General features: G+C 41.4%; 1 protein-coding gene across 4 annotated transcripts; it reads right to left on the reverse strand.

Annotated features, from left to right (window-relative positions):
* Positions 1-847: 847 nt before the first annotated feature.
* Positions 848-17541, reverse strand: osbpl3b (oxysterol binding protein-like 3b). Of its 4 annotated transcripts, XM_070911255.1 has the most exons (22): positions 17446-17541; positions 13836-13952; positions 13085-13138; positions 12616-12729; positions 12213-12377; positions 11883-12006; positions 10610-10713; positions 10226-10318; positions 9977-10136; positions 9041-9171; positions 8288-8377; positions 6904-7041; positions 6058-6194; positions 5742-5949; positions 4210-4347; positions 4040-4103; positions 3866-3944; positions 3578-3722; positions 2589-2733; positions 2357-2483; positions 1892-2014; positions 848-1727 (listed from the first exon to the last, which is right to left on the reverse strand). In XM_070911255.1, the coding sequence occupies exons 1-22, from the start codon at positions 17539-17541 to the stop codon at positions 1631-1633; spliced, it is 2649 nt and encodes an 882-aa protein (XP_070767356.1). In that variant the 3' UTR covers positions 848-1630. The 4 variants fall into 4 exon arrangements, with proteins under 4 accessions (XP_070767356.1, XP_070767359.1, XP_070767358.1 ...); XM_070911258.1 differs by lacking the exon at positions 10226-10318; XM_070911257.1 differs by lacking the exon at positions 8288-8377.
* Between the last annotated feature and the right edge of the window lie 2420 nt (positions 17542-19961).

Consider the following 19961-nt stretch of genomic DNA (forward strand, 5'->3'; position numbering starts at 1 on the left):
CATCAGCATCTTGTTCCTTCTGTCTAAAACTTTTGTACTGTGGGATGTAATAAACATTGCAGGCTCTAGGGGCCACTGGTGATATATTTCTCTTTTAGTGTTGTGGCATCAGTGTAACATGGATTATCATTAATTTATCATTACTTTATTCAGTATTATTTATTGATGTATTCAGTTACGTTTTTGACTTGTCTGATACCCTTTACTTGTTTCAAGGCTGAATAATTGGTATATTATCCTTGGACTTTGGTTATATTATAGCAAAACATACAGCAGGATGGACAAGTAGTCAGAAATACTCAACAGCATTGGAAAACACTATCTGAGCCCAACCCAAATCACCATGGTGGGAGGAGCCCAAAACCTGCAGATCTTGAGTGAAAACTGCATCATTTATTGAGTGATCTTTCACCCTTGTCCCACACCCAGTGGTGGATCAATAATGTTATGGAGACTCACCTTAGAGAGCTGTTACATGAGATAATTAACATGTATAGTTGTGTAACAACCAAGGCAGCTCATTGGAAAGCCCTCTTTCAAGCTGACAATGCTCCCATATACACTGAACTTTGCAAGTGCCTCCCACAGTACCAGCGCAAACATAACTTAACTTTCATGGGGTATTGAGAGGAAGAATGGGGCTGCTCTGAAGGCACAACATGTACTTCCTCCTCTGTAGACATGTGAGGTTTAAACTTGATGATTCACATGTTATCGCTTTTCCTGTTGGTAAATTCAACCAACATTTGCGATGAAAATGATCATAATGGTCTTCATAGCTGTTGCTTTCAGTGTTTTGAAAAAACAATCACAAATGAGTCCACACAAAGAAAGCATTAGAGATTTTATTTGAGCTCATGGAGCGTAGTTTTGGACACTTTTGGTCCCAAAGCCCAGGGTCCAGGTAGACAATGGTGCAATGGATAGAGTGAAAAATGGCTGGATTTGATATTTGCTACTGCTGCTCATAGTTGCACAATCATTCACACCGTCATAGCAAAAAGCAGTAATTACTGTTACAGTATGAGACAGAAAGAAAAGGTGAGTAAGGATTTAAAGATCGTTTGAACTGTTCTTGTTTGGTCTTAAGCATTCCTTACAAAACACAATTTGTTTTAAAAAGATCTCAGAGATGCAACAAAAATAACAGTATGAACAGTATGAGTACAACGAGTAAGGCATCAGGCAGGTGCAGAATAAATATTGGATGTGTACACTTAGTCAATGGCATATCAAAGCCAGTTTATCTCAGAGGTAGAGAATGTCCATGATAAGACAACAGCTAAAGTGACCAGTTGTTCTGTACATTTTAAGCCAGTGTAGACCAGTTATTATACCAAGTAGTATTCCTTTTCTCAGTTTAAGTGATACAGTGAAACATATCAGGTTAAAATAGGGGCAAAATCTGCCAAAATGTATCAACATTCTCATAATATGTTTGCATAAACATGTTTACACAACTTATATAAGCACTTGCTATTAAGGCAATAACTTCGATGAACTGCAATAAAGAAGACCAATACTGAATGTGGATGGTAAGACTGGGATACAGACATCACCAGAACCAGCCAGGTTCACAGTAGAGGCTGTGCAGGTTGACGTGTGTGTGTGTGATCTGCAGTTCAGGGGGTCACCACAGTGTAGGAAAATCTATGTGGGTGAAGTCAGGGTCCTTCCTCAGCTCCCAGTATGTGTTGTTGCTCACCCAGGTGTCATCCTTTGACTTCCTGCGGAGGCAGAAGAAAAGCAAGAGAGTAGTGAACACTGTGAAAGATAGCTGAGTGTGTTGAAACTGAAAATTGTGACACAGGCTGCTGTTACAGTGATACGCTCACTTTCCCATAAAAGACGTTCTTAGTAGGAAGCTAACACATCTGGATATTTAGACTACCTGAAGAATTTAGGTTGATGTGTTACGTTGTTGTCTTCCAGGACTCTCCGTCTCTCTCTCTGCAGCTGTTCAATCCTCTGTTTGTGCTCCTCTGCAGCCTCCAGGTTCCCCTCCTCCAGCAGTCTGCCAGCGAGACACAGACACATTCATTATGCAGACACGGTAAAACATTCATCTTCAATATTCATGTTTAATCTTCACTCATGTTTTTTTGGTTACTCATCAGTACAGGAAGATCACCCGATTATGGATAAATTGTGGAAAACACATAACTCTACTAGAAGCAGAGAGTCATTTTTTGTTTTAATGGCAAAGTGTTTCTTCTGTCTATGGCGCCTTGTGGCAATAAATTACAGTTTACAGACTTTTAAACTCTAAAAATGTGAGCTAAAATTAGTTTCATGAATCTGAAAGCCTCTGCAGTTACTTATTATATACTAATACACTGATGTTTTTTTCTCTTACCTTTGGTCCACACGTAGTCTGGTGTCTGTGGGTGGTAGCAGCAGTTTCCAGGACGGGTCCATCTCGTTCAGTTCAATAGCAAACTTGGTGAAACCATAGTACTGCTCATGGTCTACTGGCATTGCATCTACATTGAACACAAATAACATCCATTGCATCAGACACTGTAATAGGGAGATATGCATTGTAAAAAGGCTTTCAGTGCGTTCTCATGAAAGACAATTTGTCATACGTGCTCTCCAGATGCATGTGGCTGAGGGCGGGTCTCCACAGAAAACTGCTTCGTGCCACTTTCCAAAGAGTCTGTGGATGACCTTCCCTTTATTATCTGTGATGGTTCCCTCCACCTCATTCACACTTGAATTCCAGTATTTGGCCTGTGAGAAGAACATAGTGTTAGACAACAGGTATGTCCTTGGCTCACAGAGAGGAGTATGCCATTACAAGTGACAATGCAGAGATCATGATAATGTCCTCTTTCAGTCAGCAGGTGCTGCTGTTGCATAAACCTTCCTGAACCATCTTGTGTGTGTGTTACTAGGCTGGTGTGTTTAACCAGAGATGAGGATGCATAATGACTTCTGACATGTCTTGACTTGATATCCTGCACAGCTTCAGGAGGTCTTTCAAATGGGCACACACTAAACCAATTAACCTTCTCCTCTCAGTGAAGGCTTCCATACATCAAGCATGTTTGATCAAACCCCCTGGGGTTCACAGAGGGATGTCTACCAACACAAACATATGGTGGAAAGAAAGAGAGCGTTACACTACAAAGAATATACTTAGACATTGTGTCTTATGTATCACTATATTTCAGAGTAATGGATACACTTGATGGAAGTGGTATGCAGGTGTGACATCAGTCCTTAAGGCTGAATGCTTCTCAGCGGAATTCAGAAATGTAACTGTTCTTGGTCTAGTTGGGCTTCCATATGTTTCCATGTCTACAGAGCCAGCGTGTTTGTTGATAGTGAAGTAAACATGGACAAAGTTTAAGAACTCTCCAGCCCAAAGTGAATGCAAACACAATTACTTCTGGTATATAATGAATGCAAGACACCAACTGATAATGCATTACAAATCTATCTGCTGTTGTGAAAATGCTACGACAGTCAAAGGTCAAATCATATATTGAACTATAAAACACATCAAGGCATCTACTGCAACCACAACAGCTAAAGCTATACTAAGTATGACTTTTTCACATGTTTGCCTCACCTTAACAAAAGTGATCTTGCACTGACAAATATCGCTGCTGGAGTTTCTGATGGAGATCTCCCCATAGTGCTCAATCCAGCGCTGTCCACTGAGAATGTTGTGGATGCAGGACGTCACCTTGTTCCACTCGTAGTGGTCTCCGAATCTACAAAAAGGGAATTGAGATCATTCCTTTTAACTTGACACCTGTAGATATTGCTTCTGAATGTGATATGGTCATTGGTTTGTACAATCTGTGTGTATGTGTGTGTGTCAAGTCCCACACTAAATGAGGCAGCAGAGACTCACCCTGGCAGAGTTACATGAGTGGTACCAACAGGAACAATCTCCATTGATTTCCCCCAGAACTTGTTCTTACACCTCACATCTACAAAATCAGAAAAAAGCAATTGTACACATTAACATTCAGCTTGGACGACCGACTATTGACAATGGATCCAACTATTTTCTATATTCCACTACCTTGCCAGAAGATGAAGTTTTTAGACTCTGCATGGCAAGCTGAGATCGGTGGGTGATGGCTGACCTGACGACGTGAACGCGAACAAACAGCTAGATTAGTAAAGTGATTCAATGAATGCTTTCAGTGGGTTTTTATTAGAACACTGTGATTGTCAGAAATTGGTATTCACCTGCTCTGCAACAAATCGAAAGCCTTTATCTGGACGGTCACATTCGTATGTCTCTCCCAGGATGGGGTTAAAAGGCTTTCCCCCAGTTCTGTAGTAGCTGGATGCATAGCCAGATACAACGAACGTAGCTATGTATATCTACACAAAGAGAAGCCAATACAGTTAGTAGTGCTTTATTTGTCATTATGACAGAATAATGAGTCACCTCAGCTGAGGTGGAGCAAAAAGCATAACTGAGACATAAAATATATCTTGTGATACAAAAAGATCCTTGAGACCACCAGATCATTGAACCGTCTGAGATATATCATCAATTAAAGTACCATTTATCATTGGTTCATAATGTGTTTCAAATGACATTCTGATTCTCAGCAGTTTTAATTTCCTCTTCATTTTACTGTAATGAGCAGAGTAACTGTCTGAACACTCCTCTAATAATTGCACTGAGCCAAGAGAGCACTGATAATTACTTCAACATCATACTGGGAGGTCACAGATTGGAGCTGACAACGACTTCAGCTGCTTTTCATTTCACATTTATTTACCGTATATTGCACACTTGTTCTTTATAACTCCACAGGCTGTATATCTACACCTCCCACACAAACAACAAACTCCATCACTCCAAAGTCAGTCAATGCAAATGCTAGCAACAGTGAAAGAGGCAGAATCATGCTGGAAATCTACAGACAGAGATTCAGGTTTCTCCCACATGAAGAGTAATAATTAGGGCTGGCAAGACCTATAGCACTGGACAATACCTCAGCCAGCAGGCTGCTGGAGTCCCTGGCCTAAAGGAATAACAGCCAGCAAGTAATGGGTACTCCTACAATCGTGCTTAATAGTCACTTAAATCTGCCTCGGGCCTGCTGTAATTGTCAGTTATTGCTTGTAATAGATGCTGTACACGTTTTTTTGTATTGATGGACTTTTCTAGGTTCTGACATTGCAGTTAAAGAATAGTTTGACAGTTATGGGTAATACACTAATTCGCTTGAATTACATGAGAAGATTGATACCACTCTCATGTCTTTGTGCTGAATATGAAGCTAGAGGCAGCCGGTGATTAGCTTAGCTTAGCATAAAGACTGGAAACAGGGGGAAACAGCTAGCCTGGCTCTATCCCATGTTTAAAAAATCTGTTTGTGTGCAGATTAAACAAAGAAGGTATAACAGGCTAAACTAAACTAAGCTGGCTCCAGCTTTACACTTAATCGAAAGTTATGACATAAATCTTCTCATCTAACTCTCTGCAAGCTTTGCTTAAGCGTATTTCCCAAAATGTCGAACTATTCTTTTAATAAAGTTACTAACTATAAACTTTTCTCATTTAACATGGACACATCACATGCACAAGCAGCATATACTCTACAGTATAAACTTGGCTCTTTCTGGCCCAGGATGTGATGAAGGCTTTCCCTCATTTCTAACTGCAAAGAAAATCCATTTACATCTTTGAAAACTAGTTTCCGTTTTGACAAATCCTAAAGCCTTTGACTCTCAAAGAGCAAACAGTAAATTTGCCTTCTCACCATCCGTTGAAAAGGGTCCTGCGTGTTAGCAGCCCTGTCCAGCAGCTCGCTGTACTCCAGCTCCTCACACAGTCTCTGCAGGGTGTTTAGTGGCTCGTTAAGCTGGACAGGCATCGCCACTTTGGACAGGTCTTTGCCGATGTTGTTCCTGAGGATGTTCCACAGGCTGATGGTGCTGTTGTTGGGGCTGGACGAGGGCAGGCAGGATCTACGCTGACAAAGGACAGTGCCCTCCTCCACAGAGCCTGGGCACAGATGGCACAAGAGGTCAGGAAAGACACTGACAGCTATTAGTGTACTGAAGTATTGTATTTACATTTTCATTGAACGTAGCCTACAGTACATGTCCCATAGTTTACCTGGGTTTGGTCTCTCACTTTCTGTCTCGTTGCTGAAGTTGTCCATGGATATGTTGTCACTAATGTCACTAATGTATGAGTCATCCTCTGATACCTAAAAAAAACATCCAAACTTCAGCTAACAGATAATAGAAATATTTTTAATACCACCTGCAGCAGGGGACTGGGCAGGTCTCTTTCAACATCCTGTCACGTCAGCAGAAGATCTAATGCGTTAGAGAGATGAATGGTCCCTTAGGACCTGGTGGCAAATTTGCACTTTGGCTTGCTGTATTTTTAGATTAAAGTAATTAACTTTCATTTTCACGTTGCTTCCGCTTCAGCTGCTGTCTGATCAGGCATGCTGTATGAACACTGAAGGAAGAGGAGACTGAAGTAACAGAGGGCAGACTTGTTTTATGACACACGTCATAAAAACTTTAGCTACAAGACTTTAAGATGATGTTAACTTAAAAAGGCATGTTTTTCCTCTTTGCATTAGAACAGCACTGAACTCTCACAATGTGCTTAAAAATTTAACACATTTTTCAGACAGAATGGATGAAATCTCGGGTGATGGGCAATAAATCAATTAAGAACCTCTGCTGGTAATTTTGTTTTAGACCCAACTATCTGGATTAATTTTTTCTCTTAATTTTTTCATGCCGCTCTTCTCAGCAAACAATAGTTGCAGCAGAGATGGCATTAACACATCACTCCAAACATCAAAAGTAATTATAATTCCATAATGCAGCCCTAGACACCAGTGTTGACAGACACATCAGTACAACTGCTAATGGTAACACTTAAGCTTCCAGACTTACCTCATTTTCAGAGGAACTAGCAGACAACAGAACTTCCTGTGCATCAAAGAACTCAGACAAAGACTCTGTGATTGAAGCTCTGCTCTCATTGGACACTTGGTGTACGAGGGGACGGGATTCGTCTATAGAATTCTGTTTCTAGGAGACACAGTGTTCGCAGCCATAATTAAGTACAAGGAAAAGGGCAACATCATCATAGCCAGGAGGGGCGGCGATCACAGGGTCATTCAGAATACGATACAATCACAATGTGTGGATAATGAGAGAATCACAACACGTCACAAGAATTTGATTGCAATATATTGAAAGACAGTCATCTATAATACGGTATATTACAAATTACAGTACACTATATCTATTCACTGCGTTATGAAATGCATTTCAGTTTCATAGATATTTATATATGAATTGTAACATTGTGCAACAAAGAGCACAGAGTCTCTTTCTTTTTAACAATCAGCAACATGTTCATGTGTGCCATCATTTGCACCTTATAGTTTAAATAAAAACAGCCATAAACTGGCCAAGTGATGACCTTCTGAACACTTCAGAATTAAAATGTGGACAAAGGTAAAAAATGTATTCTGCTACAGGTCAAACATATTTCTAGAGACTGTATCACAGTATGTTACTGTGTTAATCACTAAGAGCCAGTCAGAAGTGCAACAAGTGTGCATACCCACTCTTGAGCAATATTGCAAATTCTGTCTGACAAGTTGATATTATTGACATAAAACAAGGTGCACATTTAAAAGGGACTCATAAGCAACTCAAAACATGACATAATCAATTACAAACATAAAGTATTTTCCACAGAACCACACATGGAAGTGAGCACGCCCCTCCATCCTTTGTTATTGCTGAAGCTGATTAATTACCCCGGAGATAATCCCAGAGGAGGCGCATTAGTTTTGCACTGTGTGTTCAACAAATTTCCATGGACATGATTAAGGAGATCAGGTCACACTCTCTGGTCACCAAATCTGATTAAGTGAGCAAAAAGCTTCCTTTAGGAGACAATAATGTGGCAGGTAGTGAGAAGTCTTCCCCTGAGCCGTGTGATGGTGAGATGCGTGTACACAACCACAGGACCGAGAGAGGAGGCACTTTCTCATACCAAAGAATGCAAATACATTTTATTTGAGGGGGCAGTGTGTCCTGAAAAGTGTGCAGTGAAGTCATTGTCATTATAAAACAAAGTGAGGGGGTGAGAGGAGAGCGACATTTGTTGAATCTGGATCAGAAGGAAAGGACAGCTCATTCATTCTGTGGCAAATTCTAGACAGGGTGGGATGAAAATAAAGACGGAGACAATAATAATCATCGTGATGGTGGGGGAAAGGGAGTAGAGTCACTGCATTCCCGCACCCACCTGCGCAGGGGCAGAGAGATTTATTAGTGTGGGCTCTACGATGTGGGACTCGGCATGAATCTTGCACAGGCGCTCTCTCAGCTCAGAGTTCTGGGCTAAAGCCTGGAAAAATAGCCAGTGTAAACATTGGTTAGAGCACACACCCACCCAAAAATGCTCTGTATTTACTCTAATAAACAAATTTCCATCTCTGAAATGTGTTTCCCCTCAGCTAAATGGTCTCAGAATCAGGCTATAAACATGCCATTTATGTTGACTATAGAGACATGTGCATGTGTTATCACTGCAGACATCAGACAGGTAGCAGGAGTCTAAACTAAATTACTCACCCATTGCTGACCCCGTGCGAGGTGGAGTAGGTAGAAGCTGAGTAATCAGGAAGAAAAGCTAACACCCAGCAGGGTATTTAAAGTTAAAGGAATGTGTGGGCGTAGAGAGCACAGAAGTTCTAATGTGGCGAAAGAAATCAGCGTGAACAATGTGTGTGCAACCAAAACGACAGAAAATAGAAAAGGCCTCTGGGTGGGAGGCAGCAGCCACAGGAAACATGACTGTTGAACATGGTTCAGGTGGGCAGACTTCACACTAGCAGCTAGTAATCCCTCTAAGAGGCTAGTCAATGTGTCACGCCTGACAAGTGGTGTGGGAGGACACGGCATCTGAGAGGAGTGTATAACAGCCTAAAAGAAAGTGGAAAACCTAACCTATTTCTTCTGACTGATAACATTTCTGAGTGTGTGTGTGAATGTGTGTTATTTCTCGTACCGTTGTCAGTGAGTTCTTCAAACCAACAACCTGTGGTGAGGTAGGGGCACACGTTTCGTGGTCTAGACATTGTTTTAATCTCTCTCTCTCAGATGTCAGTGAACTCACGGCCGACTTCATGGTCGCATACACTGTGAGAGAAAAAGAATGTAGATCCAGTCACAGTAGATCCAGTGAGTCTATCACACCACGCTTCTAATAAAATGAAACAAGTGAGGAAGTGTGATCATCTCCTATCGCTCAGCAAGCCACTATCTTTGTTTTATGACATTCATTTTACCACACACTTCATAATCGGTGCTTGGGAAGCTACATTATTGAAGGCGCTGGCAATATTAATGCATCACTGTATTATATTAAGCCCATCACAAAGCCATAGCATCATCATTTTGAATGTGCATAAATTTGGCAATTTGGATGCCAGCAGAATCAAGAGCTGTTCCCAAGGGCAACTTTAAACCAGTTTTACAGATAAAGTGGGAATCGTGATGCCATTATGTAAAACATAAATCATTCTCATTATGTCATGTCAAGCATCAGGTATCTGAATATAATTTCAATGAGGAGTGACAGAAAACAAATTAAGACCCCTATTTTCCAAGTTTTGTGGTTTAGAAAATGTAAACTTCTCACTTAGGGTACATCATCAGAATCCTAATGAATGAAAACTGACACAAATAGTTTATCAGTAGTGACAGCTGCCATGGCTGCACTATTGTCACATCCATTCACTAAAAACTACAACACCATGCCAGTCCAAGCTTGCTTGTTAATAAGACAGCAGGCAAACAGATTTATTTTGAAGTAACTGAAGCGTCTGACAAATGTTTCTCTCACTTAACAAAAACACATCCATAAAATCCTGAATGTGTCACTCATACTCAAACAAATACAAAATGTGTAATTAAAATGACCAGCTCATGAAATTCTACTCACAGTTGGTGGCAACACGGCAGAAGTCCTCCTGCAGCTTGGCCACGTCAAAAGGGGAGTCCAGGGATTCGGGGTCGGCCTTGTCATTGCCGAGTGCAGCGGTGGAGAGGTTGGGGTTGGAGGCATGGAGGCGGATAGAGCCTGTGGAGATGCAGCTGGGTACCTACAGTAGAGCAGCAGGAACAAAGCTTGGAGGGACTTGTTCTAAAAAAAGATTAAGCATTATAACACGTTTTTTGTCACGTTGATTACCTGCAGAGTTGTTTTGACATCTTTGTTGTAGTTTTTAGTGCGCCATTTCCTAGGAAGTCTCTTTTCCTTCTTGGGGCTGTCGAATGTAGATGCCTGGTGAACATAAGGGAAGATACTGATGTTCAAGACAGAGAGTAGTTTTTCTTTTAAGGAAAGCTTTTCATATGAAATGTTTTCATCGCTGTCAGCGAGGATGCAATATAGTCTATACGTAGTAGCAACAAAAATGATTGGTAGAGAGAATATAATAAAAAATGATGAAGACGAAATAAGACATGTTACTTTGCATACAATTCTGGGACATCTAGTAGTTTGGAATCTGATTTGGATGAACAAATCTGCTCTGCATGTAAAGGTGAAAAGAAGCTAAAGGAAAGTGCTGACCTGCAGCGCTTGGATAGATGGAGCAGAATAGGTACGGTGGAGGACTTCCATACTTTGAAGCAGGTGGTTGAGCTCCAGCAGGTAGGCCTCACAGACTGACAAATCTGTGGAGAGTAGGAACAAGATCCACACTGAGATAAGAAGGTTAAGATGTGGGAAGATAGTAAAAGAAAGAGAAAAATGATCAGACAAAATGCATGTAGCAGTTTGGCCAATAAAGACAGACCCATCAAACACTCCCTGTACAGACTGGTCAAAGGGCTGATATACCCTAACCTTCCATACATGAAGTGACTCCAGATGCCCCAAGGTGACATAGAACCATGGTTACAACATGTATTCTTTGTTCAAATAAACTCCATAGGCTTAAGATGGCATTGCTCTGCTTTTGCATCCTTTTGAAGCACAACAACCACAACAACTCCCAACTCTGTCCGCCTCAGAAACAGGAGAAGGTGGGTCAAAGAGAAGAACGTATCAAGTTGTTTGAGACTCTGATGTTTGTAGGGACAAAGGACAGATGACCAAGGGGCTCAGGTGGACTAATAGAGAACACAAGACACTCACTTGCTGTTAGCAACAAAGCTTCCTTAACAGACAGCAGGTTGGGGGAAGCTTCCTTGAGGGGTTTATATTGTTTGTGTAGACCACTTTCCCTCTTAAGCCCTGGCTTGGACAGTGCTTCAGAAGTTTATAAATATATGACCTAGCAGTTGTGTACATTTTCCAAGCTTTCTGGTGTAGAAAATCATAACGTCAGCCTCCTTTCTTTATAAACAACAACACCATGCCAGTTCTGTCTAAACAGATTCATTGGAAGTAACTGAAGCATCTGACAAATGTACAAATGAAAAAGCTGGACTCACCAAGGTCAGATCTCCTGCCTCTCGCACTGTCATTGGCAACTCTAGCACAAACCTTCCCGAACACTGCATAATTCTCCAACTTAGAAGCAGCAACCTCTATGTGGGTTTATGTTTATTCATTATTTTTCTCAGGTTTGATTTTCCAACAAAACAGCTTTTAGCATCCAACTTGAAGTGTCCAGATGTCTAACTCATCCACCAGCACAAGAATGCATCTTATAGCTTAAGTGCAAATTATCTCATTTTGGAAATTCAAGATCCAAACAAAATTTAACCAAATCTCAGCAAAATTGGATCTTAACATGTTATCATCTTGCTGAGAAACTGAGGGAGAAAGGAGGGAAGTCAAATGAAATGATATAAAATCAACAAAAGAAGTGAGGAGTGCATCAGCTCTGTTGTCTCACCTTTGGAGCACTTGCCCATGTCGTCAGATGACTGGAGCCAGGCTGCTACTTTGGCCTGGCTGTTGCAGCTTAAAGGGAAGGCTGCTGCAGAATGCACTGTGGACTGCCTTCGTAATGACATGCACTGCAATAGCAAACAGGCCTAAAGGTCAGTCCAATAACAATTTGCTTCCTTCATAAAAATATTCAGTAGGGGGGCTTTAACTTATATAAATATTGCAGATAGAACAATGGTATTCATGAGCAGAAACAGCAGAAAGCATTTAGTGAGTTTCTACTTTAAACAGACCAGTTTTCATTAACAGTGTGTTGTATAGTGCACAGGTATACCTTTCTGATAGAGGCACTCTCAGCCACGCTGGGGGAGTTGGGGGAGGGGTAGTGGGGATAGTAGAAGGACTTCTCGTTAGGGTACATGGCAATCTCATTTTGCCGATAGAGCCGATGGTGACGCAGCTTGGACACCCATTCATCAAACAGCTCCTGTGACTTAATCTGCAGAGCAGATACCACAATCAGAGATCAACACAAGGACAAGTAAGGTGGAGGAGGCGTGAAGGTTGAAAAACACACGCAGGTGCTGTAATTCTCCCTCACCCACACATACAACACATGAGGTCATTTTAAAGTCATTTTTAATGTTCCGGGAATCAAAAAGGGATAATCTAATGTTTTACCCCACTTCCTGTAAGTCTGTGGGGAGTGCCTTATATTCATTAGCCTTGCGTTTTACCTTCAGGTGATAGATGTTTTCCTCTGCGTCAAGATCGATGCACTTGGCTTTCTTCTTAATGGCCATGACAGAGAGACCCACGTCGATGCAGCCGTGCAGCTTCCCTTTCTCAATCTGCACGGTCAACACAAGTCAACACACAATGTCATGAATACGTTGGACTGGAGATAATACAAATGCAACAGGACGCTGTTCAGTTTTAAAATGCACTATTCTGTGTTGAAAGCAGTAATAATAATCCTTTTATTGGCTCAGCCCTGGCCAAGTAGAGCCCAGATTGGCAGGTACATTGCACCATGTTATTTCTTAAATGATAATGAGATTGTGAGGGAATGATGGCATTTTGTTTCTACAGGCACAGATAGATTGCTGGGGAAAGACAGCCAGCAGTACAACAAGAACATTGTTGCGTCCTTTGTAATCTTCTGTTACCCACATTGTAATGCAGCCAGTAGGCTTTTGTACTCACATCAGCACTGCACTTGCCATACTTCAGGATGCCCTTGTCCAGGAAAAAGTATCTCTGTAGGGACAGGGGAGAACAATGAGCGAATGAGATGCAGCCGGGATGATATGCAACATCCCTGACAGCAAGTCTGAAGTCACTGTTATGACTCTGTGACCATGACAGCCTCTTGTTAATGTAAGTTGTTAATGTCTCTGCACTGAGATGTTGTCATCCCGGGCTCTTTTCTGTCTCTATTACTCTTACTCTCATTCTGTTGCAATCTCTCTCCTCCACTCTCTTTGTGAATGTGATTCTCGGTGCTCTTACTGTGCATCACCAGAATCAGACTGTTGAAAGCACAAAGAGCTGAAAAGCTCTGACTATAAGTCAATACTAAATGTATACAGCTCTGTTAACCAACAGGCCATCAGCTAATGCATCGGAGAGGAACACCAAGATATTTAGGCGGCATCATCCCAGTGAAAGCTTTTAGACAGAGCATGGACAGGCACTGACCCAGGTCACATGTGACTCCTCTGTGGGTGAAATCCTCCGCCGAATAAACTCATTCAATTAGTTTAAAACACAAATGAGTCATGTCAGCAGATTTTTTTGTAGAAGGAACCTGGAAAATGTAGGATAAAACCGGGAAATGGAAAAGTTCATTGGTCAAGTATGTCTAAAAATACATCATGAAGTCTGTCACTCTGAGAGATGAGTCAGTGGAAGGTAACACGGGTCATTTAAGGACCTCGCACGTGTTGGATTATACCTTATGCCAGCCCTTCATGGGCCACTTTCTTCTCTTTAGCATGTAGCCCTCCTGTTTCTGGGGCTCCAGGACATTGCTGAAGCCTCCGCGCAGGCCCTCCACTATTTCCCAGCTGTCCTGTGGGCACAGATGTTTTAGACAGACGATAGCAGACGCTCAACTTCTGCACGCACATGCAGATCAAAGTTGGCGGGAGGTTTGGTAACACAAAATAAATGAATCATCCACATAGTAGTGTCAAGGTCTGAGTCAAAAGCATTTTGTAATTTGCGGCTGTTGATGCTGTTTAGATTTTCAGTCTCTCCTTCAATGTAGTGTCAGTGGGAGGCTGTGGGAGTGGGAGACGAGAGTTTCATTGCTGAGGGAAAATGCAGCCCGGTGAGGTTTGGTGTCCAGCGTGCGGCTTCACACACTACTTTCACCTCATGGTCCCATTTACAAAATTAGCTTACCTGTCTAATCTGACGCTTCACAATAATCATTTCCTGACTGAGATTAAAACGCTCAAATCCAAATCCCCCGCAAATACAGAGATTTAGATGATATTTCATCACAGACTAATCCAGATAGCTCTGTTGTGTACTTCAGCAGTGGGAATTCCAGGAAGGCGGCATAAACAGCATAAACAGAAGGTTTTGTAGTATGTTTGTGGACAGAGAGAATATTGCATCATTCGTGGTTGATATTGCTTTTAGTTTATATTAGTTTAAATTAGTAGATTAATCAATTACCATTAGCAATTAATTAGCCATTATTAAAGGGACACTCCACCGATTTTACACATAAAGGTCAGTTTACTCGTCATGAGTAATACTACTTATCTTGTAAAAACAGTTGTATAATGTCTTTTTCGGCTCTGAAGGGAGCATTCAAAAGTCTGAAAAAAGAACCCCTGATGATGTCATCTGGGTTTTTTTGGTTTGGGCAGGGACATTATACTTTTTTAACAGAAATAGGGGGCGTGGAGTTGGAGAAGACATGGGTATTTACCAGGAAAGGACAAGCCCCCAGGAGAAATGCTGGGCTGTGAAGCAATTTTGGCATAGAGGTCACATTTGGTATTGCAGTATCATGTGATTCACACTGATCAAAAATACCTTTTTTAAAGTATTTAGAAAAGGAGCAGCAGCTAACAGGAAGTCAAGAGCTCATCCAAAGCAAAACTCTAATGCGCATGCACCCTAGTACATCTGCTCTATAGGCTTTTTCAGTGTAAACACCCTGTGAACAACTTTCTTAGGAATCAAAGGGGCGTCATCTTGGAGCGCGGGAGGGTTAAATGACACACACTATTAAGTTGCACTGAGGGAAATGTAGGATGCAGTGTTTTTGGAGCTTGATCCTTATTAGGGACTAAAAGTCAGGACATCTTCTGTTGCTTCATCTTTGACCACATGACTGTGTAGGAATAGACAGAAAAGATTGGGGGGGGTGGGGGGTATCATATGCAACAAAGGCTGGAAATCTATTTCTTGTGAGTCTCCCAACTTTAAGGAAGTGCAATAATAAGCTGCTGGAGTAATTTATGGAGCAAAAACAAAAAACACTTCCTGGTTCCAGTTAACCAAACAAGATCTTCTCTGTTTTACATCATTGTAAAGGGAATATATTTAGGTGCTGCTGAATGGACAAAATAAGCAAATAGAAGATTAACTGATAATGAAAATAATCACAAAGGTGCAGCCACTTGTTTGTATAAATCCATTATGCTTGTAATGCAGTATTTAAGGATTATACCTTCATAAATGTATCCAAGTGGGAAACAAATTTGAGCACAAATGATGTTCACATCACAGCTATCCAGAGGGACTCTGGGTTCTTGGCAGACGTTTGAGGTGACACAGGGTTTGTTATCTCACTGTGTCCCTGACTGTTCCAGTTCTGGCTAAACAAACTGTATCAGTCAGGGAGGCTGACTGCTGGAGGTGAGGCCGTCTAAAATAAACCCCTCATTTCTGACGGGGGTTGGGGGATGGAGAGGGCGTGGCTTGTGGGTTGTTCTTTCCCTTTCTCTGAGCGCTCGTCACAGTTCCCACTGACACAGTCACACAGTGAGTCATTGTCACAAACTGCCTGAGCACATTTCCTCAAGGTCACGAGCCACTTTCATAGAGAAAGGAGTGACATAACTGACAAGAAGACATGTATACTTACAGTTATAGCTCTCAGTATTAGAAAAATCAAATCAAGAATGTTCCTGAAGTTGTCCAACATGGTGTACGTCCTGCTGCAGCTTTAGGATGGTTTGTGTGAAGAATGAAAACATCCTTCCAAAACTAAAACATGAACGTGTACCCAGGTTTAAATGCTCATTCACTTTCTTGCCAAGACTTAAATGAGAAGACTGACCACTCTCATATCTGTGTGGTAAATATGAGACCTACAGCCAGCAGATGCTAAACTTAATCTGCAAAAAATCAGCACACTAATCAACACATTATATCTTGTTTTCTTTAATCCGTACAGAAAAGAAGTGTGGGTTATGGGTTCCAGGAAGTTACATCAAGAAATCGTTATTACACTTTGTTTCTTCTACAGATTAAACAAACAATTTATACATTACTGACGTTTAGAGGTGCTGGTAGGTAGATTTTGTTACTTAGCTGGCTTGCTGTTTCCCTCCTGTTTCCAGTCTTTACACTAAACTGAGCTATGTTATGTTCTGTCCGGTATAAAGCACACTGTGTAGATCAGTGGGTGTAAAGGAAACAATTAGTGACTCATTAAGTTTTTTGACATGGCATTCACACTTAAGGCTTAAGCGGTTTGAGAATATTCATTTGTTAATTTGTTTAGTGGTTCTTTGCTAATGAAAACACAAAACCTTTTTCAGTCCCTGTATTTGTTGTTACTCTAAAGTGATGGACCACTGTGTCCTGTCGGCAAAACTGGTGAGAAACTTTATTACTTTCATTTCCAAATGGAAAAGCTGTTGCAGCTAATGAAAAAAATATAAGCCTCCAGATAAACACTCAAGGCAAATGCAAGAACAGTTTGTTCATGGTGCTAATATCTTCCCCAATTTGTGTGTGAGAGAACTACCTTTGAGGGAATTGTTGCAAAATTGCATTTTAGTAATTCAGGGCACTCTAAATGTTTGGAGAAAACACTGTGGTCTGGGACTGAGGCAGTGACGGAAACTCTCTAATAGAAAAAGTCTCTCTCAAGTTGGCAGCATTTAGTCCTTGCTGCTGGAGATATAAAATGCAAAGACAAGCTCAGATGAGGCTGTCTCCTCAGGCTTGTTATTTATAAAGAGCCAAACAGAGCCTTGCTAAAACCGCAGGTTTTATTATGAGTAGTATAAGTATTATAAGTACAAGTATGTGTGGTTAAGGCATTTACTGTTAGGTCAATCTCTTCCCATGACACAGAGAAATCCCAGAGAACCAGCAGTTGCTTTATTTGCAATATAAAAACTGTATGATCAGAAAAAAAGACTGCAGAGAAGCTAATAGTTCAAACTTTACCCCTTGCGGATGTGTGATACTAGGGGAATGGTAAGTATAACGTGATCACAGAGACTTATTTAACCCGTGAACAGTGCATGATGGAGAAGCCGGATGTTCGTTAGTGATGTCCTACAGTGTCTTCAGCTGGCATGTGTTACCTGTCGGCTGTCATGTTTGGATGAGGAGCTGCTGTTGCTGCGTGACAGGGAGGATATCTTCTGTGACATGGCTGAGCTGCGCTCCTCTGAGCCCATCACGCTGCAGACTGGCCAGTGCAGGTTAATGCTGGAGTACCAGGAACATTCCTCTGCTAAGAGAAGAAGTGGTGGAGAAGGGGTCAGGAGGAGAGAGGGCGGAGACAAAGACGGCTTTTAGAAGCAAGCCCTTTAAAAGCCTTTTAGCTCTGTCTCACTGAAAAATGCATTAGGTTATTTAGAGTGATTAGTTTTTCCATCTTCATGTAGCAGAATATGGGATGTAATGAGAAAAACTGCACGGGAGAGTTCTCAACATCAGCACACGAACTTGACAAGACAAGACTGGAGGACATAAATTGGTCTGCAAGTGAAGAGACCGCAGGTTTAAATAATTCATATTTTATCCTTACAGAGAGTGATGGATTGTCAGCATTTAAGGATCATATGAATCTAAAGTACCCACTAGAAGTACGAGGCACAGCAGTGTTGGAAGACGTATTCAGACCCTAAATAATACTCGAGTAAAAGTACTTAGTAACTTTCTACCGCTGATATACACTCAATTGAATATGTATTCTTCAAATCAGTGGGTGTCAGCTCTTTCTGAAGCTGAATTTCAACTCATGCTTCAGTATTTGAGTAAATGCCACTGAGCGGTGGCTGATCTGACTCCACAGCAGCTCAGTGATGGGGGAATAAAAGGCAAGTGTCATATGTAATGATGCAGTGAGATGTGAGATCATCTGTGAAATGTAATATCATCACTTCAACAGAGTGTGAAAATAACTGGGCCCTTTTACAGGAAATGGCAACCTTCAGTCAACTGCCACGCTTCACACAGACTAATTATCATTATGCGCCTGGTCTATCGCGTCAGCACACAGAGCCACATTTGGCTAATGCATTGTGAGTGGCAGTTTGTCAGAGTGCTGATTAACGGCCAGGCACAATTGTGTAAATCATGTTGGTCCACTTGGCGACAAGCAGCAGGTCATTAGTTTAGCTTTACTGCATAGCAGCACTGAGTTCATCGCTGTATTAAATGACCATCTGTGAGATTCCATGTTTTCTTTCATAGCTTTAGGTGTGGCTAAATAAGAATATGTGTTCTTATGTTGAAATGAAATACTACAATATTATTAAGAATATTTCACCATATGAACATACTGTATATTGCGATATGGCATGGCAACATCCTACATAAAATAATCACACTTATATTCTATGTAGGGCTGCAACTAACAATCATTGTTATCTTTGTAGTAATCTATTAATCATTTAATATATGAAAGGTAAAGAAAAAAACAGTGAAAAGTGCCCAACTTCTGGTCTATGCTTGAGTTAGAAACCACTTGGCATATTCTAATAAAAATACATATTATTTTGTCACAATATGGTACAATGTTGAAACACTATGTTACATGACAACTGAGCAAACTCCATCCATTGATGAAGACTGTGACATTTTAAAAGCTTTAAAAACCTTGTAAGTGGACTTGGTTTAGGGTTTTTAGTTTTTTCTTTTCCATTTTCTTTCTACCTGTGAAAACTATACAAAACATACAAACAGTGTCCACCGCCGGCTTGTACTGAATCAGACACGCCACGTGTTGACAACCACTTTGAAGCAGCAGCAAGGTTAATCACATTACCTGCTCTGCATCCGCAAGCTTTGTGCTGCATAATGGCCACAGCCTCTTGTGTTGGAGAGACAAAGGCGTAGTCATGTGAAACCTCTGTCCTTCGGCCAACCCTCCACCACCGCTCTGTCTGCGGACTACAGGCCGCGGTTTACACCGATAGAGCACGGCGCCCAAAATGCAGCCACAACAATGGATCAAAGTGGCAGGACAACAGAGGACTCCAACAGCACATCTTTTGTACATCTATCTATCTATCTATCTATCTATCTATCTATCTATCTATCTATCTATCTATCTATCTATCTATCTATCTATCCTCCTCTCCATCCCCTATGATTTATTCATCCACTCTCCACTGATCACACCAGCTATGCGCAGGTCTGTCCCACTGTCACCCTTCAGGGCACCCTTTCATCTGATACAACAACACCACTTCTCGGGCTTTCATTGGGGTGACAGCAGTGTTAGACGTCACAGCTCCAGCAATTACCCTTTCACACTGAGCAGCACACGCGCTTCGATGGCAATGAAGAAATGCAGTAAGTGATTGCAATAAAACTGTATTAGATTACAGAGGAGTTGTGCTGCAGGGGTTGGGGTTACTGTTAGTATGGATTTTTACTTCACTTGACAGTTGTTGCTGTCATTTACAGACCGAGGAACACAACTAAACAGACATGAGAATATTGGAAAAAAGTAGACACATGAAGGCAGTGTAGTCTAACATGAAGACAGTGTAGTCTAACAGAAGTGGTTGTGGTTCATACTAATGAGCAGAAGAGTCATGTGTGAGACCACAGCTTGGTAATAAAGGGGGACACTGACAGGCAGTGA

This window comes from Enoplosus armatus, chromosome 9, assembly GCF_043641665.1.
Source record: "Enoplosus armatus isolate fEnoArm2 chromosome 9, fEnoArm2.hap1, whole genome shotgun sequence".
Classification (NCBI taxonomy): Eukaryota; Metazoa; Chordata; class Actinopteri; order Centrarchiformes; family Enoplosidae; genus Enoplosus; species Enoplosus armatus.

Excerpts from the sequence above, each read along its gene's own strand:
- osbpl3b (XM_070911255.1), bottom strand. The coding sequence starts at position 17,541 with ATGGGCTCAGAGGAGCGCAGCTCAGCCATGTCACAGAAGATATCCTCC. Across the intron at positions 12,730-13,084 it reads ATGGCAAGTGCAGTGCTGAT|ATTGAGAAAGGGAAGCTGCA; the intron begins GTGAGTACAAAA and ends TTGACCGTGCAG. Across the intron at positions 1,728-1,891 it reads CATCAACCTAAATTCTTCAG|GAAGTCAAAGGATGACACCT; the intron begins GTAGTCTAAATA and ends CTGCCTCCGCAG.